Source organism: Tachysurus vachellii, chromosome 15, assembly GCF_030014155.1.
Source record: "Tachysurus vachellii isolate PV-2020 chromosome 15, HZAU_Pvac_v1, whole genome shotgun sequence".
Lineage (NCBI taxonomy): Eukaryota > Metazoa > Chordata > Actinopteri > Siluriformes > Bagridae > Tachysurus > Tachysurus vachellii.
Genome location: NC_083474.1, coordinates 14,242,089 through 14,267,061, shown reverse-complemented (window position 1 = coordinate 14,267,061; position 24,973 = coordinate 14,242,089). Strand labels below are relative to the sequence as shown.

At 36.5% G+C, this 24,973-nt stretch overlaps 1 protein-coding gene across 5 annotated transcripts in view; it reads right to left on the bottom strand.

Moving 5' to 3' along the window:
* Positions 1-24,973, bottom strand: part of cadm2b (cell adhesion molecule 2b) — a 159,064-nt gene that overhangs the window by 1,851 nt on the left and 132,240 nt on the right. For 3 of the 5 annotated variants that reach the window (XM_060888742.1, XM_060888745.1, XM_060888744.1), the window contains exons 4-9: positions 19,885-20,037; positions 19,197-19,334; positions 14,293-14,454; positions 12,154-12,244; positions 10,621-10,799; positions 4,594-4,617 (exon numbers count right to left, since the gene is read on the bottom strand). In XM_060888742.1, the coding sequence (XP_060744725.1) occupies positions 4,594-4,617; positions 10,621-10,799; positions 12,154-12,244; positions 14,293-14,454; positions 19,197-19,334; positions 19,885-20,037 (747 nt within the window). The remainder of the gene's footprint in view (positions 1-4,593; positions 4,618-10,620; positions 10,800-12,153; positions 12,245-14,292; positions 14,455-19,196; positions 19,335-19,884; positions 20,038-24,973) is intronic. The other 2 variants (XM_060888743.1, XM_060888746.1) reach the window with 1 other exon arrangement.

Here is a 24,973-nt window from a genome sequence, read left to right as displayed (position 1 = left end):
AGGAACCGGGAGCCCTAGTTATTATTAATCGTTGGTCATGGTTTGTGCTTGTATCCGTTTTTCTTTTTTAAACTTTTTTCGCTTCACTTCCTCTGAATCACACTAACCTTGACACAATATGGCATCATTATGCAACATATCAACAAACCCAGAATGACTTGTTTAGGACGAACCATGTAGTTTTGTTACACCACTCAGCAGCGCTAGCCACTAGGATTTTTGTAGGAATGCACGATTTAGATCATTCATCTAACACACATAAAAAAAGCAAAATGTATTTTTACCGGCTTGAACTTAAATGCACCAAAATTTTAAATAGGCAAATCGCTCAAAAATGAAATGACTCAAATATTTATCTTGAAAGTTTTCTCTTTACTTTCTGTTTCAGAAATAACTCACAAATCAGAAATGCATGACACTGCTGTGTTATCTGGCACAGATCTCTATATACACACACTGAGTAAAACACTCGGACGGCTTATACAGAGGCGCGGCCAGGTGCAGCACGTACAGGCTGATCACCTGCGTGCCGGGTGTTGCATAGCAACCGGTGTCAGAGATTTGTCTGAGTGGGTGCTTATGGCATTATAATCGTAAATATATATAATTATTATTTATTTTTATTTTTTTAAATGAATGGCCTTTGATTAATATGTATATATAGCATTATTTACATAATAAACATAAGTATCATGGGATGTTTAGGCAGGGTCAAATCCTAGAAAATCAAAGAGCCAGAAAAAAATCCCAGGTCATGGTGTTAACGTTGAGCATTCTCATGCTGCCTATCAGTGCTAATAGATTGTCTGTCTTTTTATTTTTAAGTAGAAAGCATATTAAATATGGCCTCTGCAAATAAAAAAAACAGACTTCTGCTATAACATTTCCTCTGGTCTGACTCAGCCCTTAAAGAAATATGACCAACTTTAAAAATGTCTGAGCTTGCTGTGGGTTAATTTGTCTCTCGGGTTTAACTTTGAGCGAGCGGATGTTGGTGAACTCCGTCATCTTTGGAGCTGTGCTGATTAATTGTCACCTGGAATAATGACTTTCCTTCCCTGCAGCGACCACTGCAGCATAGATAGCCCTCTAGTGCCTCTTGTGCACTCGCTGCCTGTCGTGTTCGCCATGACCTCTACCTTCTAAGGACGCTATGAAACGTCTGCTGGTCGTTTGGTTCAGGATGTTGTAGGTGTTTGGCACCTTTGGCCCTGTCCACAGCCCGAGCGTACTGTTTCAGTGCTTATGTGAGCGTGTAAACTTTAACTATGTGTCTTTACTGCGGTGCTCTCGCGCTCTCATTAGTTCATAGTGATGAATGTGTCCTGCTGCTGCTGCACTTGGCAAAGTGACCCTGAGAGATGAGAGGAAAAATGGCTTCTGCAGTGCCATATTTAACACCCATATAAACCCATTTACTCCAATTAACATTTAGACTTAGTTTTGAAGATTACGGTGGACTGGACATTGTTTAAGTAAGTGCTGATGATTTTGGGATGTTTTAGTTTTTAGTAAAGATTTCACAAATAGAACTATTAAATATTTTGTTGTATATATTGATTTAAAGATATATATTCAATCTACATATTCACCTGATTATATATTATTTACATATATACATTATATATTTTTATATGTAATTATAATAGGATTTTAGTCATTTTTTTCATTGTCCCTCCCACCAGTTAGATCTGATGACAGCTAGCAACTAGGAAAAGTGAACACTAGCATGAACTTCTAGAAGCCAGTGACAGCATATATCTAAACTGCTGAACATGGAGAAAAGTTCTAACAATTGATTGTTGTTTTAAAATATTTTATTGACTATGTTCATCATTTGGCAGACCAAGGTTATGGTTTGACATGAATATAAGCCCAATCCTAGGTTATTAATAATGCTTTTTAGTTAGGTGTATTACTTCAGGCTACATTTCTTATCACACTTATATATACACATATATATCGTCTTACTGTGTGTAAATTCAATTAGCACTGTTTATTGCTGTTACACCAAAACCTCTTGTGACCTATAACGCTGCATGTTGATATAAATACACAAGTTATGCACAAGAACAGACTCAAAAGCTTTATGTGCTAAAACATGCACACTGTGGTCCTTCTCTTTGTTCATTTCCTTAGGTGTAAATAGAAGTGGAGCGCTTGAGTAAAATCCAAATCAAACAAACTATCTGCTCTTTATACCTTCACATGCGTCTACCCTGGACATGCTGTTTTATCTATATGTGTAATTGTACCATGTTTAATGACATATCTACATTATCAGCTGACTGTCTGCTGCCATAAAGACAGTTTTCAACTATTTTCAATGTCAAGTTGGCATTATATCCAAGGCAAGTGATGGATTTGTATATACACAAGGTTGCATTGCGGGCAGTGGTGGCTCAACTGGTTAAGGCTTTGGGTTGTTGATCAGAGGATCAGGGTTCAAGGCCCAGCACAGCCAAGCTGCCACTGCTGGGCCCTTGAGCAAGGCCCTCAACCCTCCCTGGGGTGCTGTATCATAGCTGCCCCTGCACTCTGACCCCAACCTCCTCAGTTGGGGTATGTGGAGTAATGAATTCCGCTGTAATGTATATGTGGCAGATAATAAAGGTTGCTATGCCCCTGTTCTATTCTATTAGGGCCAACTGGTACACACAGTCATAGCTGGGCTAAGCTCTCACAACTTTAAAATGTGGCTCAATTTTTGTCATCTACATGGCATAATCTGAATCATTGTTTACTTTTAAGGAACCAAGAACAACAGCAACAATAATACAGTGAAGTTGAGCCTGATTTCTTTCTAGCCCAGAATGTAGATTAATGCAGGGTACCTCTGACCAGTTCAGTACCTCTGACCAAGTGATGCATGTTAATATGCCCCATATATTTTATAGGCTAATTTACTTAGGCCTACTTCATATACACAGTGAAGTTACACACTGAAATATATTAGCAGCAGTATTATAAAGAAGCTAGGTGGATAATTGATTTTTATAAAGCTTTTGAAAGCAAAAACTGTAAAGCTTAAGATTAAGGGACCACAAAACCCATAGGTTTTAAGTGGTTTGAATGAAAGAGGCTCAAAATGGTTTCATAAAACACAGAGTTACTAATAAACAGTAAGACAATTTAGCCCATTGATTCAGTATCATAACCAGACAACACTGGTTATGACAATTTCTCAGTTAAATGTTCGTGTCAACAGACTAGATCAGTGTTCTTCTGGTACATAAAGAAGCATCATATAATAGTAATGTGATGTCAAACAAAACATCAAAACCAAACTCACTTATTTAAATTCATTTGAAAGCATGCTTGCTTTTATAGTAACATTCATAAATTTTTATCATGATATCGTAATAAAAGAAATTGCCATAAAACAAAATTTATATTAGTAAATGTAGGCATCAACTTCACATCAAAACTGACAGATCTGAAGCCTGTTGGATAAAGCCTTTATGAATATTTATGTAGATTTCTGTTAGTGTTTACAAATGGCTTATAAGGATTAATGTAGTTCTGTGAATACTGGCATTATGGGAAGTGAATTTTGACTTTCCCTTATCAACATGAACTCATATACTACAATAATAATGACGTTGATAAAATGATTTCATCTTAAATTTACACAAACGAATATATTTTTTACATGAATTAAAACAAATTATAATCGTATAAAATATTGCAAAATAATATACGGGAAATAAGGGAAATGTAAGCAGCTTAATATTTTGTTTCCATTCAATAATTTCAGTCAGAAAAAAAAAATCTCAAACACTCATGTATAACATAATGGTCTCTGGGGAATAAGGTGTGCGTGTGATTAGATCCTAAAAGCAAATTAGAATTTCTAATTATTTAAATAATTTCTTTTCACAGGCTAATGATCTCTACAAATAAGTTCCAATAAGATTATTAGACCAGAATATACCAGAGTTCTTGCCATAATGTAAGACATAACACATACACAAACATGGTAGAAAGAAATGACTACAGGGAAACATCAATGGACCAGAACAAAATACACGTAATGCTGCATATAGCAGAACAGAATCACTTTTTCAAGGACAGTGCCATGCACACGCTGATGATATGAAAACATGCTGTGACTCCTACATTATTTTTCTTTGTGTTTCACCAACATCATTTTATAGAGCTTGTTAGCTCAGTGGCTCCATTTCAAGTCCTAGTTCTGAGCTTATTCCATACTATATGAAATGTAACAAGACAACATGAAACTATTCCTGCTGGGAAAGTCTATGGAAGCAGTTACTAGATACAAATATTTGTTTTATGTATACAAAACATTGATGCTTTAAATTTCTTATTGAAACAATCAAGCCATGATTTTTGGACATCCTTTCATAGCTTAAGCAAGTGTTAATCTAGTATAATGGATTGATTTGCTGGTGGCAGAAGCTTCTGAGTTTTGAGGGCCTCCCGTGGGAGTGATTGGAATGGAGCACCATGGCCTTTCTTTACGTCACCCCAAGTGCTCCCATGCAAGGCAATGACCCCAAGCTCATGCTATGAAGAAGGTTGAGTGGCCACGTCTCGCAATGACCATACACTGAACGAGGCGATAGTTACCTGAAGTACCTGGTAAGTTTTTGGCTGTTGCCATGGATGCAGACAGAGAAGGGCAACAAGGGAAGACGTGGGTGAGGAGATCAGGAAATCAACAGTGGTGACACACACACACATTAACACACATAAACTTAAGAATACTAATGAAGACAGTAAATATTAGCATGCTTTCAGAGAATTAGAGAAAACGTGGCAGGCTGGGACAGTAAAGAAACTAAAAGCACGTTGAAGAACCCTATACAACACATTGTTATTGTAATGCTTACCTACATTGTTGGTGACAGTTTATAGCTATATTATGTACATGCATGCTACTAGCTTTGTGGTGAGTCCTGTGAACAGCTTTTCCCATGTGAGCTGTGGATCTCTTTAGCTCCTACCCAAGTTACCCATGGCCTCTAGGTTGCTTCTCTGATTAATGTCCTCTTTACCCAGTCACTGACTTTTGGTGGATGGCCTCCTCTAGGCAGAGCCACTGTTGGGCCTTTCCATTTTTAATAAATGCAGGATAGTCAAAGTTAATGACAGTCTTAATTACCAAGCCGTGACTGACACCTTTCCAGAATTTTCTCCATGACTTGTTTGACAGTTCCCCAGTCTTCATGATGATGCTTGTTTCTTTTTTTTCTAACAAATACATGGTCCTTCTTGTGTGCTGCTGGACTCTAAGTATTGCTGGACTTTAATTATTAATTAACTAATTATGTGACTTTGGATGGCAAGTGGTTTCACAAGAATGAATATTGGAGTTTCACAGCAAAAAGGATAAAAGAATAAAACATTCATGATTTATTACTTCAGTGTGATCCCAGTCAAGTCCATTTCTTGTGCAAAGGTATATATTCTTTGAGCATATAAGATGAACTAGATGAACTACAGAACCAGAAGGACTGATTGTTTTTATCTCTTTTATCTTTTATCTTTTACATCTAAGACAGACTGACACCTGAAAGTTTAGCTTTTATCTCGGTATAGTGTCACTAAAAACCTTTTAAACCAATTTATATGCTTAAAGAAAAAGAAAGTGTGATGTTAAAAGGTGGAGGTGAAGAAAAGTGGCAGCAACCATAGAGACAATGTGAGAAAGTGTGAGAGAGAGAGACAGAGAGAGAGAGAGAGAGAGAGAGAGAGAGAGGGAGCGGGAGAGGGGGGGGGGGTAGCAGCTTATGTGATTCAAAGACAATATAACTGATCCAGACCCATTTGCTCTGCAGACTGTGTGTCTTCCCAGCAGTATTAGTTTGAACCTCTGAGCTTGGCTTTACACCATCTTGCACACACTCCCAAAAGTATAAGTTTACTGAAACAGTAATATTCGTTGCCTCTTTCCCAGTGAGGGATGTCTAAAATGCTCAGCTCCTCCATTTTTAATGAGGATGGATATAAGCAAGTTTCCCTGGCTTAAGCTTCAAATAAGGTACATTCAGTTCACTGTCTGTTGGGTGTCGTGTTCTTCTGGGATTTCCCCTTCATTCAGGTTACTTAGTTCCTTAAATATCTGAATCTTGTAAAAATAAAAAAATAAAAACACCATAGTTCCATGCTCTTTAGCTAGATTTTTTTTGTATCTAAACACCATGGAGATGTAACAATTTTTCTGATGAAAAAGGCTTTGTGTGAATAAAATTTTCTAAACGTTTGCATGCCTCTCAGTGCAAATATACATAATTCATTTTAGGCTATCTCTACAGTCTAATTAAAAGACGTCTGTAGTGCAACTGAGCGAGGACATCAATTAATAAATATTTTACTGCTAAAGGCAATTGATGCACTTCTTTTTTCAACCTCCCGAGAGATATTAAATGCTGATGCTGACTTGGAAAAAAGTTCAAGAATAGTTTTATACACATATAGCAGCACAGTTTGGGTATGTACATCTAATTTGAGGAAAATGAGCCTACTGTTCCTGCTGAGACTGTTATATGATAATGAACTATATTACAGATATATAACCGATCCTTTCTGTCACAAGTTTTGTTCCTTATTATCCCCAATATCTACACATACAGCAATAGGCTTCAATAATCTATGTAATAAACATGGAAATTTAGGGGATGCAGAGGAGCAGAGATTCATCATTGTAAACAAAAAGAGTTGAGTAAAGTAAATAATTTCTAATACAATCTTAAAATCTATTTAAAATCAATCGTACAATCTATTGCATTATTCAGTGTGATAAATCACACCAATAAGCAACCCCAGGCAGCTAAAGGAACACTCCAAACCCCTCTGCTTGTAAACTTTCATGATTATTGAATTCCCTTTTCTCTGCTTTAGCCACAGTAATTCCAAGGGATTCTGTTGTGCAGCCAGAATAAGTTGTCACTACTGAGATTGCTAGAAAAATCAGACATAATTCATACAGTAGTTCTACATCATGTGAGGAGATTATCTTTGAAACCAGTATGCAATCATTCCAGATCTAGTCACCTCTTTCCTTTTACAGTATACAAGCTCCACTCATCTAGATCTACTAGATTTTGAAGCATGTGCAAGCCACTGATTTCTTCCACTCCAGCCTTGGCAAACCATATCACAGCATCCAAAGAAGCCCAACTTTGTCCAGAGTTGTTCAGGCAGCCCACAAACATATAGTGTATCTAGCTTTCTGTGTAACAATGTGTATTACACTTGTTAATCTGTAATTGTATTGCTAGGTACTGTACATTTATTAATCTGTATGATCTACATGGCTGAGTAAAAAATTAGATTAATTTGGACAATATATAATTAGTTCCCTGTATAGCTGTGTAATTACTATACACTAAATGTGATTATCTGAAATGTTGAGTGTAATCTGAATGGCCAGCGGTAATGGCTATTAAATGTTTTTTTTTTAATGATTTTTTTTTTAAATGAACAAGAAATCCCTTGTGTTCACTCTAGCTAGTATAGCTTTGTGCTCTGCTTTTATATTATTACAAACAGACACAGTTTTGTCATTTAGCTGTACATTATAATGTGACACAACTCAAACTCACAAACAAGGAACCCTGAGAAACTAAGTCTAATCACCCAGTTTAACACTTTATAACATAAACCAATAGAGCGATGTTGAGACCTCCACATATAAACTGATCTCTTTTCACAATGGGCCTCATTTATCAGTTCATCAAATCATTTAGTAAAGTTGAAATGTTTTTATGGGCTAAACTAAAGAAAATGTTCCCACCAGCTTTACAAAGGTTTACTGCTAAACCTTCTTCATAATCAAGTACATCTGTTAATAAATGCCAAACAAATATTAATACATGGAATATTAATAGCACATCTAATTTACTTTTAATGACATCAAAAAATCCAGAAAAATGATCGTCCAGTAATGCAGCTCAGCCACTGCCCCACAGCAGCTACCACCTCCTTCTTTAATAATTTGTCACTGACGTCTTTATGCATTTGTCTATAAATTGCTGTTTTATTTTATTACCCTTTCGTGTGCAACAAACATAAATAAATAAGTTAAACTTTCCAATTATACGGCTCAATGCCTAGAAGCTAAGTTCTACAGTTTAGTCAGTTTCTTTCTAAGTAAACTTAGACAAAGGGGTTTAAAAATATGGCCCAGTGTTGCCAATCAAAAAAAATGGTTCCTTTACCTCCTAAATCTCAGTTTACCCCCGAGTGTTGAACATCAGACAGCAGCAACATTCATGTTAATGTGATTGGAAAATTCATGTTTCTGTGATATAGTACAGGTGCTTATTTGTGATGAATGAAAACTATACTCATCAAGCTTTTTAATCCTGGGAGGATGGATGAAAAACAAAGAGATCGCAATCAATAGCAAGTATCTAATTTCCAAGACTTAGCATATGGGTCATTTGGGAGTAGGTAAAGGAAAGACAATCCTATCCAGATAACACATCTTACCATATTGCATATGTTGAGTGTTCAAGGTCCAATTTCTGTGCTTCTCATTACAAAAGGTTATTGGTATTTTACATTGTCCTGGGAGCAGTTTCCAAATGGAAGCCCTGTCATAAATATCAGCTTTAGGAAGCTAATGGTGCACCGTTTGGGTTTAGATTGAGTCAGGCTTCAAATGAATGCTGGCATCTAATTTTCAAGCCATCATGTGCTTGTCCCTCCTTACAATGATAGTCCTTTCGTTTAAAATATTCACACAGGTGAATGCAATATCTTTCAGATGAACTGTTTATAAAAATGTTTCTTAAAATGCAGAACTGGAATTTTTTGTCTCTTTACTGCTTCATCAAAGCAATATAGCAGTTAATACTTAAAAGATAATAAGAAACAGATTTGTATTTTAAATTTAATCAAAAAAATTAAAAGATTTTAGTAATTGCAAAAAATGTCCACATAATGTTGCTATGATTTTGTCCATGCTCTTTATATGCTATCATATAATTTCCATCAGTTTACATGTCTAGATTGTGATGTTCACGATTGGTAGGCACATAAAAATGCTGAAATGCTAAATGGAGATGAATAGTGCCTGGGTGACTTCAGATGACATTTATTGCCTCTTAGCAGTCATGCCATTAGCAAATTAGCTTCATCCAAAGGTGATTCAGTGTGTGTGTGAGAGTGTGTGTGTGTGTGTGTGTGTGAGAGAGAGAGAGAAAGAGAGAGAGAGAGAGAGAGAGAGAGAGAGAGAGAGAGAGAGAGAGAGAGAGAGAGAGATATGATAAATGTCTCATTGGCATACAGAAAGACATTCAGATGAATTAGAAGCAAACTAATGTTTAATGTGAATGAGGGTCTCTCTCTCTCTCTCTCTCTCTCTCTCTCTCTCTCTCTCTCTCTCTCTCTCACTCTGTTTCTGCCTGTTGAGCAGACGAGAAATGCAGCTGGATGTGCTGGCTGGTGGAGGTTCGATGAAGTCAAGGGTGAATCGTTTTAACTTTTACAGATCACTGAGATGTGAGTACACTGTGCTGCTCTCCATTAGTGAAAATAACCCTTGGCTATGACCTTTGCTGGGTTTAGCTTTTTTTGTCTGGTCCCTTCACTTAGCTATATTATTCTACACACTTTACTTCTAGCAAGGTTCATTTATTGCCAAAATGGAAATATTTATTGTGTACAAAATGAAGATACTCATCAATATGATTGAACAATAAAATTCATCATTTAGAAGTAATACGCAAGGAGGATTTTTTTTCTAAAATTAAATTGAAACCTTTCATCATTTGTGACACTTTTACAATTTCATTAATATATCTGTCTTTTAAATGCCTGAGGTTTTAGTTAAATTCGTTGAATTGATTTATTGGTCACATTACAAGAGATGGTAGAAATGTACCCTAATAATAAGAGAGAGCATTTTTAGAGAGAGTATAAAACAGATATTGCTTGCAATTCAGCTTGAAATGTTCCATCTATTAAAAAAAACAACTACTGGGAGAAAATCGCACCTCACAGAAAATGGCCTATGTCACGAATAATTACCTCACAGAGCATAATGACCTTTGACTAAAAGATGGAATGGAAAATGCAGTAAATATATTAAATCCTCAGCACAGACAAATCACGAATAATTCCTCCACCTTTGCATGACTGCCTATATTGCACCGGCATATATGATTGACCCAGCCGCTGGTCTGTGGCTGCTGATTTGAAATCTTTGTCCATGGATAATATTCTTTACCTACGTCCGATTTTTATCTTGACAAATGTTTGTGTGTGTTAGTAGCCTTAATTATATGTTATATCTCACACAGCACCGTCTGCAGCTGAGGATCAACTGATATCTCAGCCTCACCATTAAATACTGCCTCCGACAGCACTTTTCCCTTTTTCCATATAACAACACTAAACTGGGTCAAAATGAGTTATGAGTTATGTGTGTATTAAGGGGTGGGTGTGTTTGTGTGTGTGAGAGTATACATCTTTTTTGTGTGCTGTGATCGATTGAAAGACTATAAGTAAGACAGAACCAAAGTAAACAGCAGAATACTGAAATGACAAGTGAATAAGAAAAAGTATGAAAACACAAAGATGCAAAATAGAACCAATTTTTTTTTCAATACTGTATGTAACTGTTAGCATTTTTTAATAAGAACTCACCATACACAAACAGAACATATTCATCACTGTTGGTCCCAAGATGGTTCCTTGCCTCACACCGGTATGTGCCATTGTCTGTTTTATTAAGGCTTGTGATGATTAGTTCTCTGCCTTCTACTATCATTCGCTCGACATCAGGAAGCACCCCGCCGTCTTTTGTCCATAACACTCGGTCAGGTCTACAACAATGAGTATTAGCACATTTAGCACACACTCTTTCATCATAAGAAATGAAATGTATTACTCTATACTGTATATTAATAATATTCTTTACTCTGTTGTGGTAAATCCTTTCATGCATCTCAAGTCGTTCATAGGGGCGCATGTGAGGATTTACAAATCATGTACAGTATCAGGAGTGCAACGCATAAAACCAGTAGCATAACATGAGAGCATATGTCATCTCAGTGTCTCTGGCTGTGGCATGTTTGTTGGTGGCAGATGGTTAAAGAATGAGAATGCATCATTTGGTATTCTTACAGTCTTCAACGGTCTAGTTTTGTTGAATCTGTGCCCACTGTTGCCTCTGATTACTGGCTTGGTTGGTTGACAGTTCGGTACCCAATGTCATCTTCAGCTGTTGTAGCTCATTCACCTCTAGATCTGACGTGTTGTACATTCTAAAGTGTAGTGATTTGAGCTACTTTATCCTTCCTACCAGCTTAAATTCTGTACAAATAAGTCTGGACAAATTATTAAAGTCTGGATTATGGCCACTTCTCATCAACATCCCCCATTAACAAGTTGTTTTCTGGTGCAGACCTGCAGCTCACTGATTTTTTTGGGGGGTTTTTTCCGCACCATTCAGTGCAAATCAGAGGACATAAGCAGTTTCTGAAACAGCAAAACTATGGTCACTGTGATCACATTCTCCCACTATTTTGATGTTTGGTGTGAATATTTACTAATGTTCTTGATTTATATCTATATCGATTGACTGATTAGATATTTTCATGAATGAGCCAGATGGTACTGCTAAATTCTATAAAATTCTATATATGTCTTAAAAAAATATATATAAAAAAAAAATTGTGCATTTCATTTAACAGTCATTAACATTGTTAGTTGTTTCATTCACTCATTCGATTTGTTCCAAATTTTACATTAGAAATATCATTAGCTGTACTAGATCCTGCCTCCTGAAAGGCAGTGCATTACTGAAACAACCTGAGTGCTTGGTATAATGAAAGCTTGCTTGTTTAAGACCTGCATAGGTTTGATATTTAAAGCTCCAGTAAAAATTACTGTCTCGCCCTTTTATTATTTTTTTGAGTGAGAATCTTTTAAAGGTCAGGCCTGTGGCTTGGAAAGGTCACAGAATTCACCATGCTTATACAATATCTCTGTAATTATTTAAGATTTAGCAACTAACTATAAGTCTCCTAAATATCAAGGGTTTATTATTTATTATAACATTTTTCATGTGGTGGAGAAAAGCTCCTTGTCATTTTCTGGAATTATTTGTACTCTTTAAACTGAAAACAGAAAAAAGCAGCCAAAAAATGAACAGCCTTTCACTAGTGGTTGACTTACAAGGGGTTGCCTTTAGATGTACACTCCAGTTTGAAGTACTGTCCTTCCTGTGGCACGATTAAAGATGGAACAATCTCTACCTGAGGTGCATCTGTGATGGAGAAAAACAGTTCAATCGGCAAGTAAGAATCGGGGCAGTTGGCAAACGTGGACCTTAAATATTTTATTCATTCCTTTAATTAATCATGGAATAATGTTTATTAGATAAAATATAAAACACCTTCAGTACAAATACATGTTAAATTAGATGGAAGATAGTGTTAAGAAATACAATAAATTATGTCTTACATTATTTGATGGCTGTAAATTATTTTTTCCCAAAACAAGTTTTTAAAATAAAGTGTGCATATTGTAAAGGATATACTTGAGATTTGAGAGACAAATGGCCCATAAGGTGCCTAAATCTGTCACCTACTCATCCCGTCTTAGTTTCACATCCAAACCACCCCAACATCCCTAATTCCGTGTATAGTTACAAAACAATAGTCGAAAGAAAAAGTCTATAGGTTTTGATCCTGTTGCACCTGGAACACACAAACACTGTGCTGATCAACTGTCTGCCATAATTACAGACATATTTGACTGCTCATTGGAGCTTAAAACTGTTCCAGCTTGCTTCAAGACATCAATCATCCTCCCAGTCCCAAACAACCCAAAGATAACTTGCCTTAATGATTACAGACCAGTAGTCCTCACCTCTGTTATTATGAAGACCTTTGAATGACTGCTGATGAGATTTCTGCAACTCAGGGTCTTCTCAATCCAAGCAACAGATCTCTAGTCAGTGCAGTTAATACTGGGTTTCACACCGTATTAAAACACCTATACACCCTTCCTACTCTTCCTTAATAACTCATCAGTGAGCAGAATGACTTCGTTCAGAGAGCTATGATTACACAGGACCTGATAAGGGAGATGCATCCATGATCCAGCAAGAAGAAATCTCAGCAAGAATGTATTTCTTTCAGCAATCGGGAACGTTCCATCTACTCCAGGCTATTCTGGTGCAATTCTATACTGCTACTATAGACAACATCCATACGTCTGCCATCACTATCTGGTTTGGTACAGACTCCTCCAGAGAAAAGAGGAAGCTGCAATACACTATCAAGAAAATCACAGGCTGCGGTCTGTCACCAATTGAAGTCCTGCACATCGTCAGGACAAAGAGACGAGCAGGTAGAATAATCAGTGACACCTACCTCCCACTCTGCTAATTACCTATTCCAAAAACTACCATCAGGAAAGTAATTTCACTCTCTGATAACAAAAACTGCATGCCATTGAAGCAGCTTCTTTCCACTGCCAACTTCTATTATTACACAGGCTGCAGCTAGGCAGCATTCAGTAATCACTACTATGTTGACCTGCCAGTAACAAGCAAGCTCACACTAAATAATTGCATTCCTAGTTCTTGCACTAGATTCTTATTGTTGTTATCATTATTGCTACTTTTTATTTATATTTAAAAATACATTATGTATTTTGTTATTGCCATATATCATTGCTGTTACCTATTACATCACACATACGTTATTATTATTATTATTATTATTATTATTATTATTATTAGTAGTAGTAGTAGTAGTAGTAGTAGTAGTAGTAGTAGTAGTAGTAGTAGTAGTGGTATTAGTATTAGTATTGTCATATTATGAAGGGAACTGTGTTGTTTTTGTCTTGCGTTGTGTTGGATATACTGTGTTGAGACCAAACAGCAAGAAAAATTCATAATGCATGTAAATGTATATTATATATAAATGATTCAGAATCGGCTAAAATATATGGTTAAATATATATGATTAAATAATCAATAAAGTCCATTCATTTATAATATTATATATTTATATATTTATAACTCAATAAATCAATAAATACATATGAAAAACAAAATTAAACTGTTTTCATGCAAAACATATTTTCCACTGCAAATTTCCATCTGGTTCTATTTTATACCCAATTATTTTTTATATACTACTCTAATGTTTTTGCAACATATTGCATCATGGAACTGTTAAAACCTGCTGATTAAAGTAGATCTTTAGCTGCTTATCTGAAAACATTTCTCATCTAGACGCTTATTATATTGCTTAGGGACGTTGGAAGGCTTTCGGATCATCTCCGACCTAAGATGTTACTCACAGTAGACCTCCAGCACCTCTGTGACTTGGTGAGGAGTTGAGTTCAGGGCAATGTGCTCTACGCTGCAGGTGTATGCAGCTCCATCATCTTTCTGGTCCACTTGGAGTTGTATGGTGCTCTTCACTGTGAAAGACCTGCCTGTGGCATTCACCTCCTTCACACCTGAAACAACACACACCAATGAGAGCATGTCAGAGTTCTGCCCCAGTTTATAGCACTCTTTCTTTAGTGCCCGCTTTACAGACCACATTGATTTCTATTCTCTTATTTCTTTTGTCAGCAGAACAAAGCAGCAACTTGCAAGTCTTACAAACCAACTGGGTCCTGGTCTGAAGCTTTTCAACATTCCAGTCAGACATTTCTTGAAATGTATTATAAAGTCAATGGGTGAAAAAGGAATGAGAGTAAAGCACCACTGACAATTTCCCACTTGTCAGAGGGGTGTAGAAAAGGACACTGATACAGAACCACTGTCCAGGATTTACACCAGAGACATTCCTGTCCACTAACCATGAAAGCCATGGCTCAGCAAAATGGGTCCATGCAAACAGTCCTCTGGAGGGTCTTTGCCAAACAGTTCACTGCACAGTACTTGGACTTGCCCTCCCTCTCTCTCTTTCTCTCTTTCCTTCACCCCTACACACACACACACACACACACAAATCTCCTCTGTCCTTGAAATTGTCATCCAAATCTCGTTTTTGCCATCTAAACAAAATATTGATTTTATTTCTGTCTTTTTTCCCTCCATACTCTTGACATCTTTCGCATCTAGATAAGCATTGGTAAACAAGAGCCGGCCAAGTTTGGTTCTGAGTGGGCAGCTTGATGCCTACATGTATTGATTCACCTTCTATCTATAGGTTTCTTTAACTGGTTTCTTCAGTTAAATCACCAGCAATTTGTCAAAAGATATTTGTCGATATTTCTTAAAAAGATAGCTTGACATTTCAGAAATGAATCATTTAATCTATGTAACCACAGACTTATTGAACTCATAATGATGTTTGGTTCTATTAGTGTGCGCTGCCTGACTCAGACGTAATGATTGAACATTGAACTTAACAGGAATATGGCTAAAAACCTTGAATATCATATATTCTTTAACAACTTTAACATTTTAGCATATTTTTATGTCAGTTTAATTTTCTGTTTATTTATTTGCATTTTAATGATCATTTGTGATTAATCCATTTATTTGAGTAAAGACTCTAAAAGTTAACTGAAATCAAGATTTAAATCCCTAAGAAACAAATCACATGTGATCGTGCCAAGCAAAAAAACTCACTGAGATTACATAGGGATCAAAGTTTGAAAGAAATCAGGCTAATAAGGGAACTTTAAATGGCAGATGATTGGATTGTCATTACATACCTTCTCTATTTTTTACATCATATATTCACAAAACTCAATTCAGAATTAAAGCTTTAAATAAATGTGTGCTATTTCTTCTTAGTATCTGCAACAAGTCCGGATCTCGAATAGAAGCAACTGAAGCTGGAGTATAACAATGATTAAAGGCAGTGCTATCCATTGAAAAATAGTTCAAAACATACAGTGACTTTAAAAGAAAAGAGTGTAAGACATGAGTGTATATTTAGTTAATAATATAAATGTGAATGAAACTCTTTTCACATTCTCTGTTTAAATTCTGTCAGCATCAGAGGAGCAAACCTGCAGTTAATATCTAATAAGAAATCAAATTTATTCAGCAATAATGAGTAAAAAATAAGTCATTTTGAGAACCATTCAGACATTGAGACAACAAAACAATATTTCTGCTATATTTACTCATTAATCAAACATGGTAAATGCCATAACTGATGGAAACAGGCTTCTGGTAATTTAATACCTGCCCTTTGTTTGTATTCATTTAAAAGTTTCATTCCCAAAGTCACTTGTACTCACAGTAACTTGCATTGTTGGAAAATTAATCATTTAGCATAAACACCACCCTTCATTTTGCATCTAAATGTAGAAACACCCAAATTTCTTCTTCATCGTATATGCTGCTCAAGCATTGATATACTGTAGGTGTTACGGAGTAGACTCGATCGTCTACAATAGATCTAAACACAGACAGAGATTCTTTTAACAACATAAACCCTTTTGAAATTAAAGCCGTTGCCATTGAATCTCTGATTATTTTAGGAGACCTAAAGAAATCAAAACCAGCTGGTATAATAATTTATGTACTGTTTGCATCCATCCATCTATTTTCTGTAGCCTGGATCCTCTCCAAGGGGACTCTGGGCACAAGACAGTGGACATCCTGGATGGGTGCCATCACACTCACCCATTCACACACACGCACACACACATTTACACACTACAAACAAATTTAGAGATGCCAGTCCGCCTACAACACATGTCAATGGGTGAAGAAAACCGGAGTACGTAGAGGAAACCCCTGATGCACAGGAAGAACATGCCAACTTCACAGGAAGAGTCACACAAGAAATCACAGACAGGAATCAAACACCGAACTCCAGAGCTGCAAGGCAAATGTGTTAACCACTGACACTATGCCCCTCTGCCCTGGCATATTGTATATTGGTATATAAGAAATGTAATGAGAATATTCTGCTTAAATTAAAGAAGTAAAGTTCAAAATGCTGATGTTAAAGTACAGAAAGTTGTGCAAATTCACAGCACCGACATTCCTTCTGTTAAAATCTTTTTTATTCAATAAACTTATTTATCATAAATGATATTTACACGTACATATTTAACAAGTCTGTGCATTGTTCAAGTTTGTGTTTGTGAATATCTATTCATTTCATGCTATGTGGTTTATTCTATGTACTGTGAGCAACTGTGGAACTGTCTAAACACAAGCTGCAATTTTGCACCCCACCTCCGTAACAGACGGACTTCACACTTTCTATTTGAGGATGGATGTCTTTGAGGTCCTCCAAAGTGTCTTTCATTACAATATCACCACCCACTGTTAGGATTTACACCAGATGACAGAAAAAAAAACGTGTGGTCACTTTCTTGAAAGTGTGTGTGTGAGAGAGAGAGAGAGAGAGAGAGAGAGAGAGAGAGAGAGAGAGAGAGAGAGAGAGAGAGAGAGAGCACAGTGTCTTGATGGCTTTTCCACGGAGCTGTTTTAATTAAATACAGGCAAAATACCTTACAGGACAGTCTTGTATAATAAGCAAGGTAAAACTGGCACAACTAAAATTAGCAGGAAATACTCATCTAATTGTGTGCTTCTCCCACTGGGACCCATCTTGAGATATGTTAAAAGTTTTCAAAATTGCTTACATATACTGCACTGCAAGTTTGACCAAAGTTTCAAATTATTCTAGATATCTAAGCACAGGCTGTACCTATCTATAGGACTATAGATATATCACATTCTTAGATTTTCTGCATCCTTCTGTGTCAAATTTATTTTGGCTTTGCCTAAGGTGCTACAGATCATATCCTCTCCTCTACACCAGATTTGATCACGGATTCTTTTAAAAACTAGCGAGTGACATAGAGGCAGAATGTGATGCTGTGCTGCAGCATCGTGCCGGCATTTTACTGCATGGTACGTGAACACCATTTCTGAGTCAGGAACTCTTATCCACGTCTCAGGCCATCAGTTACTCATGCTCCATCAACCATTCGCCTGCTTAAACCCTTAGTGAAATACCTAGACCATATTTTGCCATCTCTGCAGGGTGGATGTGGCCATTGAAGTGAAAATAATTCCTATCCAGTGCCTTCAACTTTAGTGTAATGCACTAAAACTCTGTTGTAATTTGACTCATAAACTCACATAAATGGATCAAAACTTATCCTTGAACATGTGGCCGAGGATTTAAAAATATCAGAGTTAATCTAAGTAAATCACCAATGCCATCCTGGACTCAACTATGCAACGTCACGCTTCTCAGACTTTATAATATTTAATATTATTGTCCTCAATAGAGCAGAAAAAATACAATGGGTTCCTAGGATATGGCCTTAATTTAATAAGACCCCAAATAACATATTGTAAATTGCATGTGTGTATGCTGTTAGTGGGAGTGCTGTAGGTAATTTTACACCATTCATAATTGAGGTGACATGAAAAATAGGAGGAGGAACCAATATATAAATGAAAGGTTTTTGTGCTGTTTCTACTTGGTCACTGTACTTACAGTAGTCTAGATAGCAGGGACTCTATTGGGAAGTAAATTCAAAAATATTCAAAACTTGAATATAACTGCAACCAATGGCAGTGAGATCATTAAAAACTATTTAAAAATATAACATGTACCTTCCATTGTGTGTGGATTTTATTAATACTGTAAATGGAAATTCATCTATTTTCACAGGTTCTGTTTAAATCTTGTTGGCATCAGAGTACACAAGGACAGTATAGCATTGTAATGGTTGTGCCAAAATCGATACTTGATGATCCTTCATGTCACATTTCCCCATCACCCTCAACTGTGTACCATATTAGCCTGATGACCACAGGGATACATACAGGAAGACAATCCATTGAAAGCTTTTTTCAAGTGTTAAATCTGGACCTTTAGAGGTGTTACCCTAGAAGTACTATTTTGTATGTCTGAAAGCATACTGGAGAATATTCAGTACACTCATTAGATCACACAATGTACTAGAGTATTTATTATACACATGATGAGCTCTCTTTTCATTATTATATAAGAATAATGAGTAGGTGACCATTTCTTGACAGCTGTTACACCAGTTGATTACATGCTGCTAAACCCCAAACCTCAAGTTTTTCCAACTGTCCTGTCAAAGTAATTGCCCTTTTTTTGTGGATATTGAAGTCATCCAAGTGAATAAATGTCAACCTTTTTGTTCAGTGCTCTCTTAGGACCAAGACTGGTGTGAAAATGTGAAACTGTGCTATGTTTCAAATAGGGCTGAATTGTCAATGACCCTTTATATACCTTGCACCTCTTTATCATTTCTGAACCATCGGATGTCAGCGGCTGGTTTGCTTCCAGATGTTGTGCATGTGAGCGTGACATCCTCTCCTTCCACAGCAGGTTTTGTGAAGCCAGTGATTTCTGGTTTCTCTGGCACTCCTGGAACAAAAATGATATTGTATAGTGTGTTAGCAGAAACCGCTGTTTGCTGAGTTCAAAATTACCACTATAAATTTACTTCCTGTTTATTAGAGTATATACATGCATTGTGTCCTTGTGAAGCACAACCCAATGTGTCTGTGCTAACCTTAGCCTCTTTATTAATTCTAAGCCATGTATGCTGCTACTCCTATTCATGTATTTTAGCCCTTGCCCTTACTCTTCACTACCTTTTCTTTGGATAATGATCTTTTCTGTGCTTGACCACTGCCTATATAGCATACTTTACAATCTAGTTAATGGTACACCACATGCATTTTCTCATGCAAACAAGCCAAAGTAATCATTTAAATTATGCCCCTTTGATGGAATGATGACATTTGTAAGTTTGTTTTTGGCAGTAGTCTTTAAGGTGATAGAATAGGTAGTCAGATTACTGTCTCCATACATATATATATGTCTCTGCTGCTATAGTAGGGATGCTTCCATCAGGAGCCCTTAAGCTTGACTGAAACATACAGATGAGTATGTGAACTATGAAAACATTTACCCAGAACAGTGAGGAAGGCCTTGGAGGTCTTGATGGGCATGGTGAAGAGCGAACACGTATATTGTCCCTCATCAGAAAGAGTCACTTCAGTGATGCTGATGGTCAGCTCCTTCCACGAAGCTCGAACCAGCTCAATTCGGTTGTCCCTCAGTGCTACAATAAACAGACACACAATTGTTATTGTTTGACATTGACCAATTAGTCAGGACTGTGTCCCTAAATACAGGGTAATGTCTTGAACTGTCAGGATAGGTTTTAAAATATTGCTAAGGCAAAGAGCTGTACAAAAATTAGTATTACTAAAGTCAAACTTTTAACAAAAAAATGGCTAATTATATATTGAGCACTGCTATACATGTATTGTTATCTTTTGTTAATTAAATACGGTATTTCCAATCGTTGCATAATCTGCAAAGAAAAACTCTGTAGTAGTTAATTTGCTTCAAGGCATCTTATCATCAGGGCTGCTCAGTTTGAACTCCTCCACATTCCAATTTTTTGCAATTTAGCCATTGTGAATATAACAGCACGTATTCTCGAGGGTCCTCTGAGGCTGAGGAGTCCTACTGATACAAAAAAAAGACCAGCTGTATCCTCACTCTGGCTCAAAAGCATTATCATGTGCTTGTATCGTCTGCAGTTCAGAATTAAGAGCTCTTATTTCGATAACCTATAATTTCATATAACCTCATTTCAGCTCCATGTTGTGTCCAACAACTCATTGAGATTTCATCCTATGAAATGTATTGAATTTCCAGACACAGCTTTGTTTAATTGAGATTCACTCTTTCACGCTGTTCAGACATTCTATTGCTGAGGATATCTGTTTAGAGATGTTCATTTCCCTGCCTGCATATGAAAAAAAGAGAAAAAGTAATTTGCGCAAACCCTTAAATGAGCATTAATGCTGTATCTTAAACACAGCAGCTGAATTTAAAACGACGGCTTTCGGAGGGATTAATCTGAGGGATGAGTCTGCTTGAATTCTGCCTAAGAATAGGTGGTTTATGTGAGATGGCAAGTGCTGGAGGGGGTTTTGGAAGCAAAGGCAGCCTAGGCAGATAAAGGCGAGAAGCAAGGTGATCAGGTGTGAGTGAGCTCAGCACAAGACAGAGCAGCATTGAAGCCCAGAGAGACAGAAACAGAACCCATCAAAGCCTTGGAGCAGATGACACACTTCCACTGGCCCACATCCTTCTATCTCCCTCAGACACAGAGAGACAAGGAGACAGATGAGAGAGTAGCATCCCTTGTTGTTTCCAGAAATCACACAAACACATGCATACACAAAGAACAGAAAGTTGATGATAAGCCTAGCTGAGGCTCAAGTTGCTTGTTTGTGCTGCAGGCAAAAGATAGCAGCTAAACGTTGAGGATAGTGGAAATGATGTACTGTAGCGTTTTATTTTATTCAAATAACACAAAGATAGCATGCTGAGCAAGTGGTTTAGCAGAAGGTACAGGACATTCAGATATTTTCTAGAGAAGTGCCTGTAGTAAAAGAAATGGTCTTTGGATTTTGTCAGAATTCCATGAACAGCTTAAAGATGTACCAATAAATGCCAAATCTTAGACTGTGTCTTGTTTTGACTCAATGGGGTTAAGCTCAGATCATAATTGTAAATCCATTGATGAGGTATATATACAAAGGGTTTAAATAGCCCTAAAGACAACTGTTATCAATTCAACCCAGGCCAAACATAGCTGGAAAAAAACATTCCTCCCACCATAAGGATTGAAATGCCCAGACTGAGCTGTGATCTGTCATAATCTCAGTGAAATGCCAGCACCCTACAAAATCTCATATTTTTTTACAGAGCTTAAAGAAGTCAAAGTGATGAAATGTATGGTATCAGGCATGCTCCTGATTTCCTCTGTGCCATTTACTGCATTGAACATCATAAATCCAGAGAGCTGACCTTGTGTACTCTACCTCTGTCTCGCTGCTGATGAAGGTCTCAGTAGTCTCAAATCTGAGCCTCTGATACTTCTGATACTTTGGCTAACAGGAAAACTACCTGATGTTGAAGCAGCCATGCAAATATAATTATATTCTTCCATAAATGGCCTCATAAATGTTTTCCCTTCTCAGAGATTAGACATATTGATTTTACTAAGTCCAGCGCTGGATGAAAAGCAACCTGTGTTAAAAAGGTGGAGAATGATATATCTATGACATGCTTGTAAGCATTTAAAAAAAAATATATATATTACAATCATAATAGCAAATCTGATATACTGAACCTTATCATCTTGTGCAAATGATGAACATCTTAGATGAGGAGTGTCAAAGCTTCTCACTTTGGAATTTGGACTTGATTCACACTTGTGCTGCCAAAATCACACCAAAAAAGAGCCAAAGGAGGGAGACCAGCAGTGTGGTGGTGTCTGTTCCAATGCAGCTGGCATATTGGTCTTGATACTAATGTGTTTAAAGAAGCCAAGCGCTTCCCTCTGTGCAATTAGACTGCTTTAACTGCTGGCTGCAGACGGTCAGTGTGTGTGCAGGAAGTGATGATTACTGGAATCCAAACTTGTTTCTTGCTGTAGACAGGATGTCGCTACCCTAAAACACTTACAACCAGTCAGCACTTTGCTGCAGGTGGCCAGTAATCATAGGATAAACAAGATCCAAGAACGATGATGTGTATATCGGAAAAAGGATCTTCAAATAGATAAATATGACACACACATGCATGTACACACACACACACTGCATATGCATATTTATATCATTTTTTTTTTTTTTTTACAATATTTACATGTATATTACATGTACATGTATATTGGTGAACCCTGAGCTCTGATTACTGTCTGTACATTTCTTTTGTTTTCTCCATGTGTGCATGCCAAGTGCCCTGCAATGAACAGGCATATAATCCTTGCATACACAGAGTTGCAGGGATTATTTCTAAATCCATCATGGGATATCCCAAATTATAAAATCAATTATATTATAAGTTTATTTACCATTGTTGGAAGGAATCTGCAGTGTCAGTACTCAGTAACTCTGTTGGATTAAAGCTGTATATTTAAGTTTTTTTACAAGAAAAGTTTTCATGGCAGAGAACTTTTCCTTTCTGTTTTCTTTCTAACAAGCTGCATTTTTATTGCCTTATTAACTCATAGAAAAATGACTGGGAACAGGAAATGACTGTTCTGCTTCATGTTGGGCTGCATTACACGACCCCTGGTTGATTATTTTCCTCTAAAAGCAGGCCTTGTCATGTTTTATTCCTAAGTTACAGTGCGCCGGTAACAATAACTAATGCAATAAATCTGACATATGCCTCTGAATGCACTTGGGACATTCAGAGCCAGCAGTTACGGAAAGAAAAAAAATTCCTGTCCCTTCTCCAATGTAACTCAGAGGGTTTAAATCTTTCCCACAGAACATTAAAGTTTTTTTAAACATGCTTTTGAACATAGCATCTACATCTGTGTCATTTATCCAATGGTAGTTAGAAAGAACTTGACTGGATATCTCCAGATATGTGAAGTCCGCAATTTGAATTAGCATTCAAGGTCCTGGGTGCAACATTTTTTGGACATAAATCATTTAAATCATTTTTGAGAGTCCAAGTTGAATTGATCCCTTAGCGGCTATTCTAGAGAGAAACGAATAGATTCCTTTTGTTGTGGCTCTTCTCAAAATTTCTTTCTTGTGTCATCTCAGCAAGTTTCTCTGGCTTACTCATTATTGATGTAGATCTACTCTGGATTTCTGCATTTTGACAATCACTACTGAACTCTCTACAAATAAAACTGAATTGAAAATAATGCATATAAGTAGACCACCACAGATCTCAAGTTAAAAATGTGGTATGTCCAATTTAAATAACATGGATGAACCTCAATATATTGAGTGAGTTAATATTTTGTCCATGGCTAACCTGCCATAGCAAATAAAATTGGACCTGATGAACCAAGGTATCTTCATCTATCACTGTATCATAGTATTCAATGTATCACTTGCTAAAATATATGTCTGTAAGCTATGTACACCATGTGAGGCTGCCAATTGCTAATAATATACATGCTAGACAATCAGAATGTTTCATTATACATAGGATGTTATTGCTAAATTACCATTGACACTACAATTTTAAAGACAGTTTTCAGTAATTTATTACGTATTATCCAGTGTAGAATCACAGTGTGTCCATCTACACCCATGACATCTGTATGATATTCTGAATAAGGCTCTTTACAATGTTTATAATGTATTATCCATTATAAAGTTATTCCAAACAATTATCCAGCCTAAAATGCAATGCACAACAAACTTTTATTTGCTGCAAATTTCCAGTAAATAAATGTCTCATTTTAACTTGCTTTTCTAACAACGCCTCTACCCATGTTTAAATCCAACACTAATAACAGACTTATAAAGAGGCTTTTTATGCATTAACTCATTACCCAAATATAGAGAAATAAAGCTACAACAAACTTAATGGAATTAAGGTTTCCCTTTCTTAATGACTGAGTTAATGCTGTTTACCAGAAGACTTTTTAAAATGTCATACAGCTCTATATATTTTATTTGTCTATTGTTAATGGTGTAACAAGTCCATTAGGAATCCATTTAGCTCTGTGTAAGATAGAGAGCTTTAAAATAGGCAATTACTGTCAGTGTGAGAGGAAGAGGTAGGCCGTGATGGTGGTTTTAAGGTGTTAGATTCTGAAGGCATGTGAACAACTGAGGCATATTTTACTAATTTTGTTGTTGCTGACTAGTCAGAAAAAAATTGGACATACGTTGTTGAGGTAATTAATCAGGTGCTTTATAGAAAGCAATAAGCCGTATGAGGCGTTTTAAGGAATGCTATTGTTGCTGTTCCTGTGCTTTTAGGCATTGTTATTTAATAGCAGATAGACTGTGATGACTTGTATAAATGTGATAGCAAGCAGGGCAATGGGAAGGGTATCAGTGACATATAATCTGATGTGGACTCCAAAAATGAAACCCTATATTTATGTTTATCTTTAGAAGAAAAAAAGACAAAGTTAAAGATAACAAATAGACATAAGTTTAAGATTTCATTTTTGGCCTTATAATCAGATTGTTTGATATTGAACAAATGTCTGG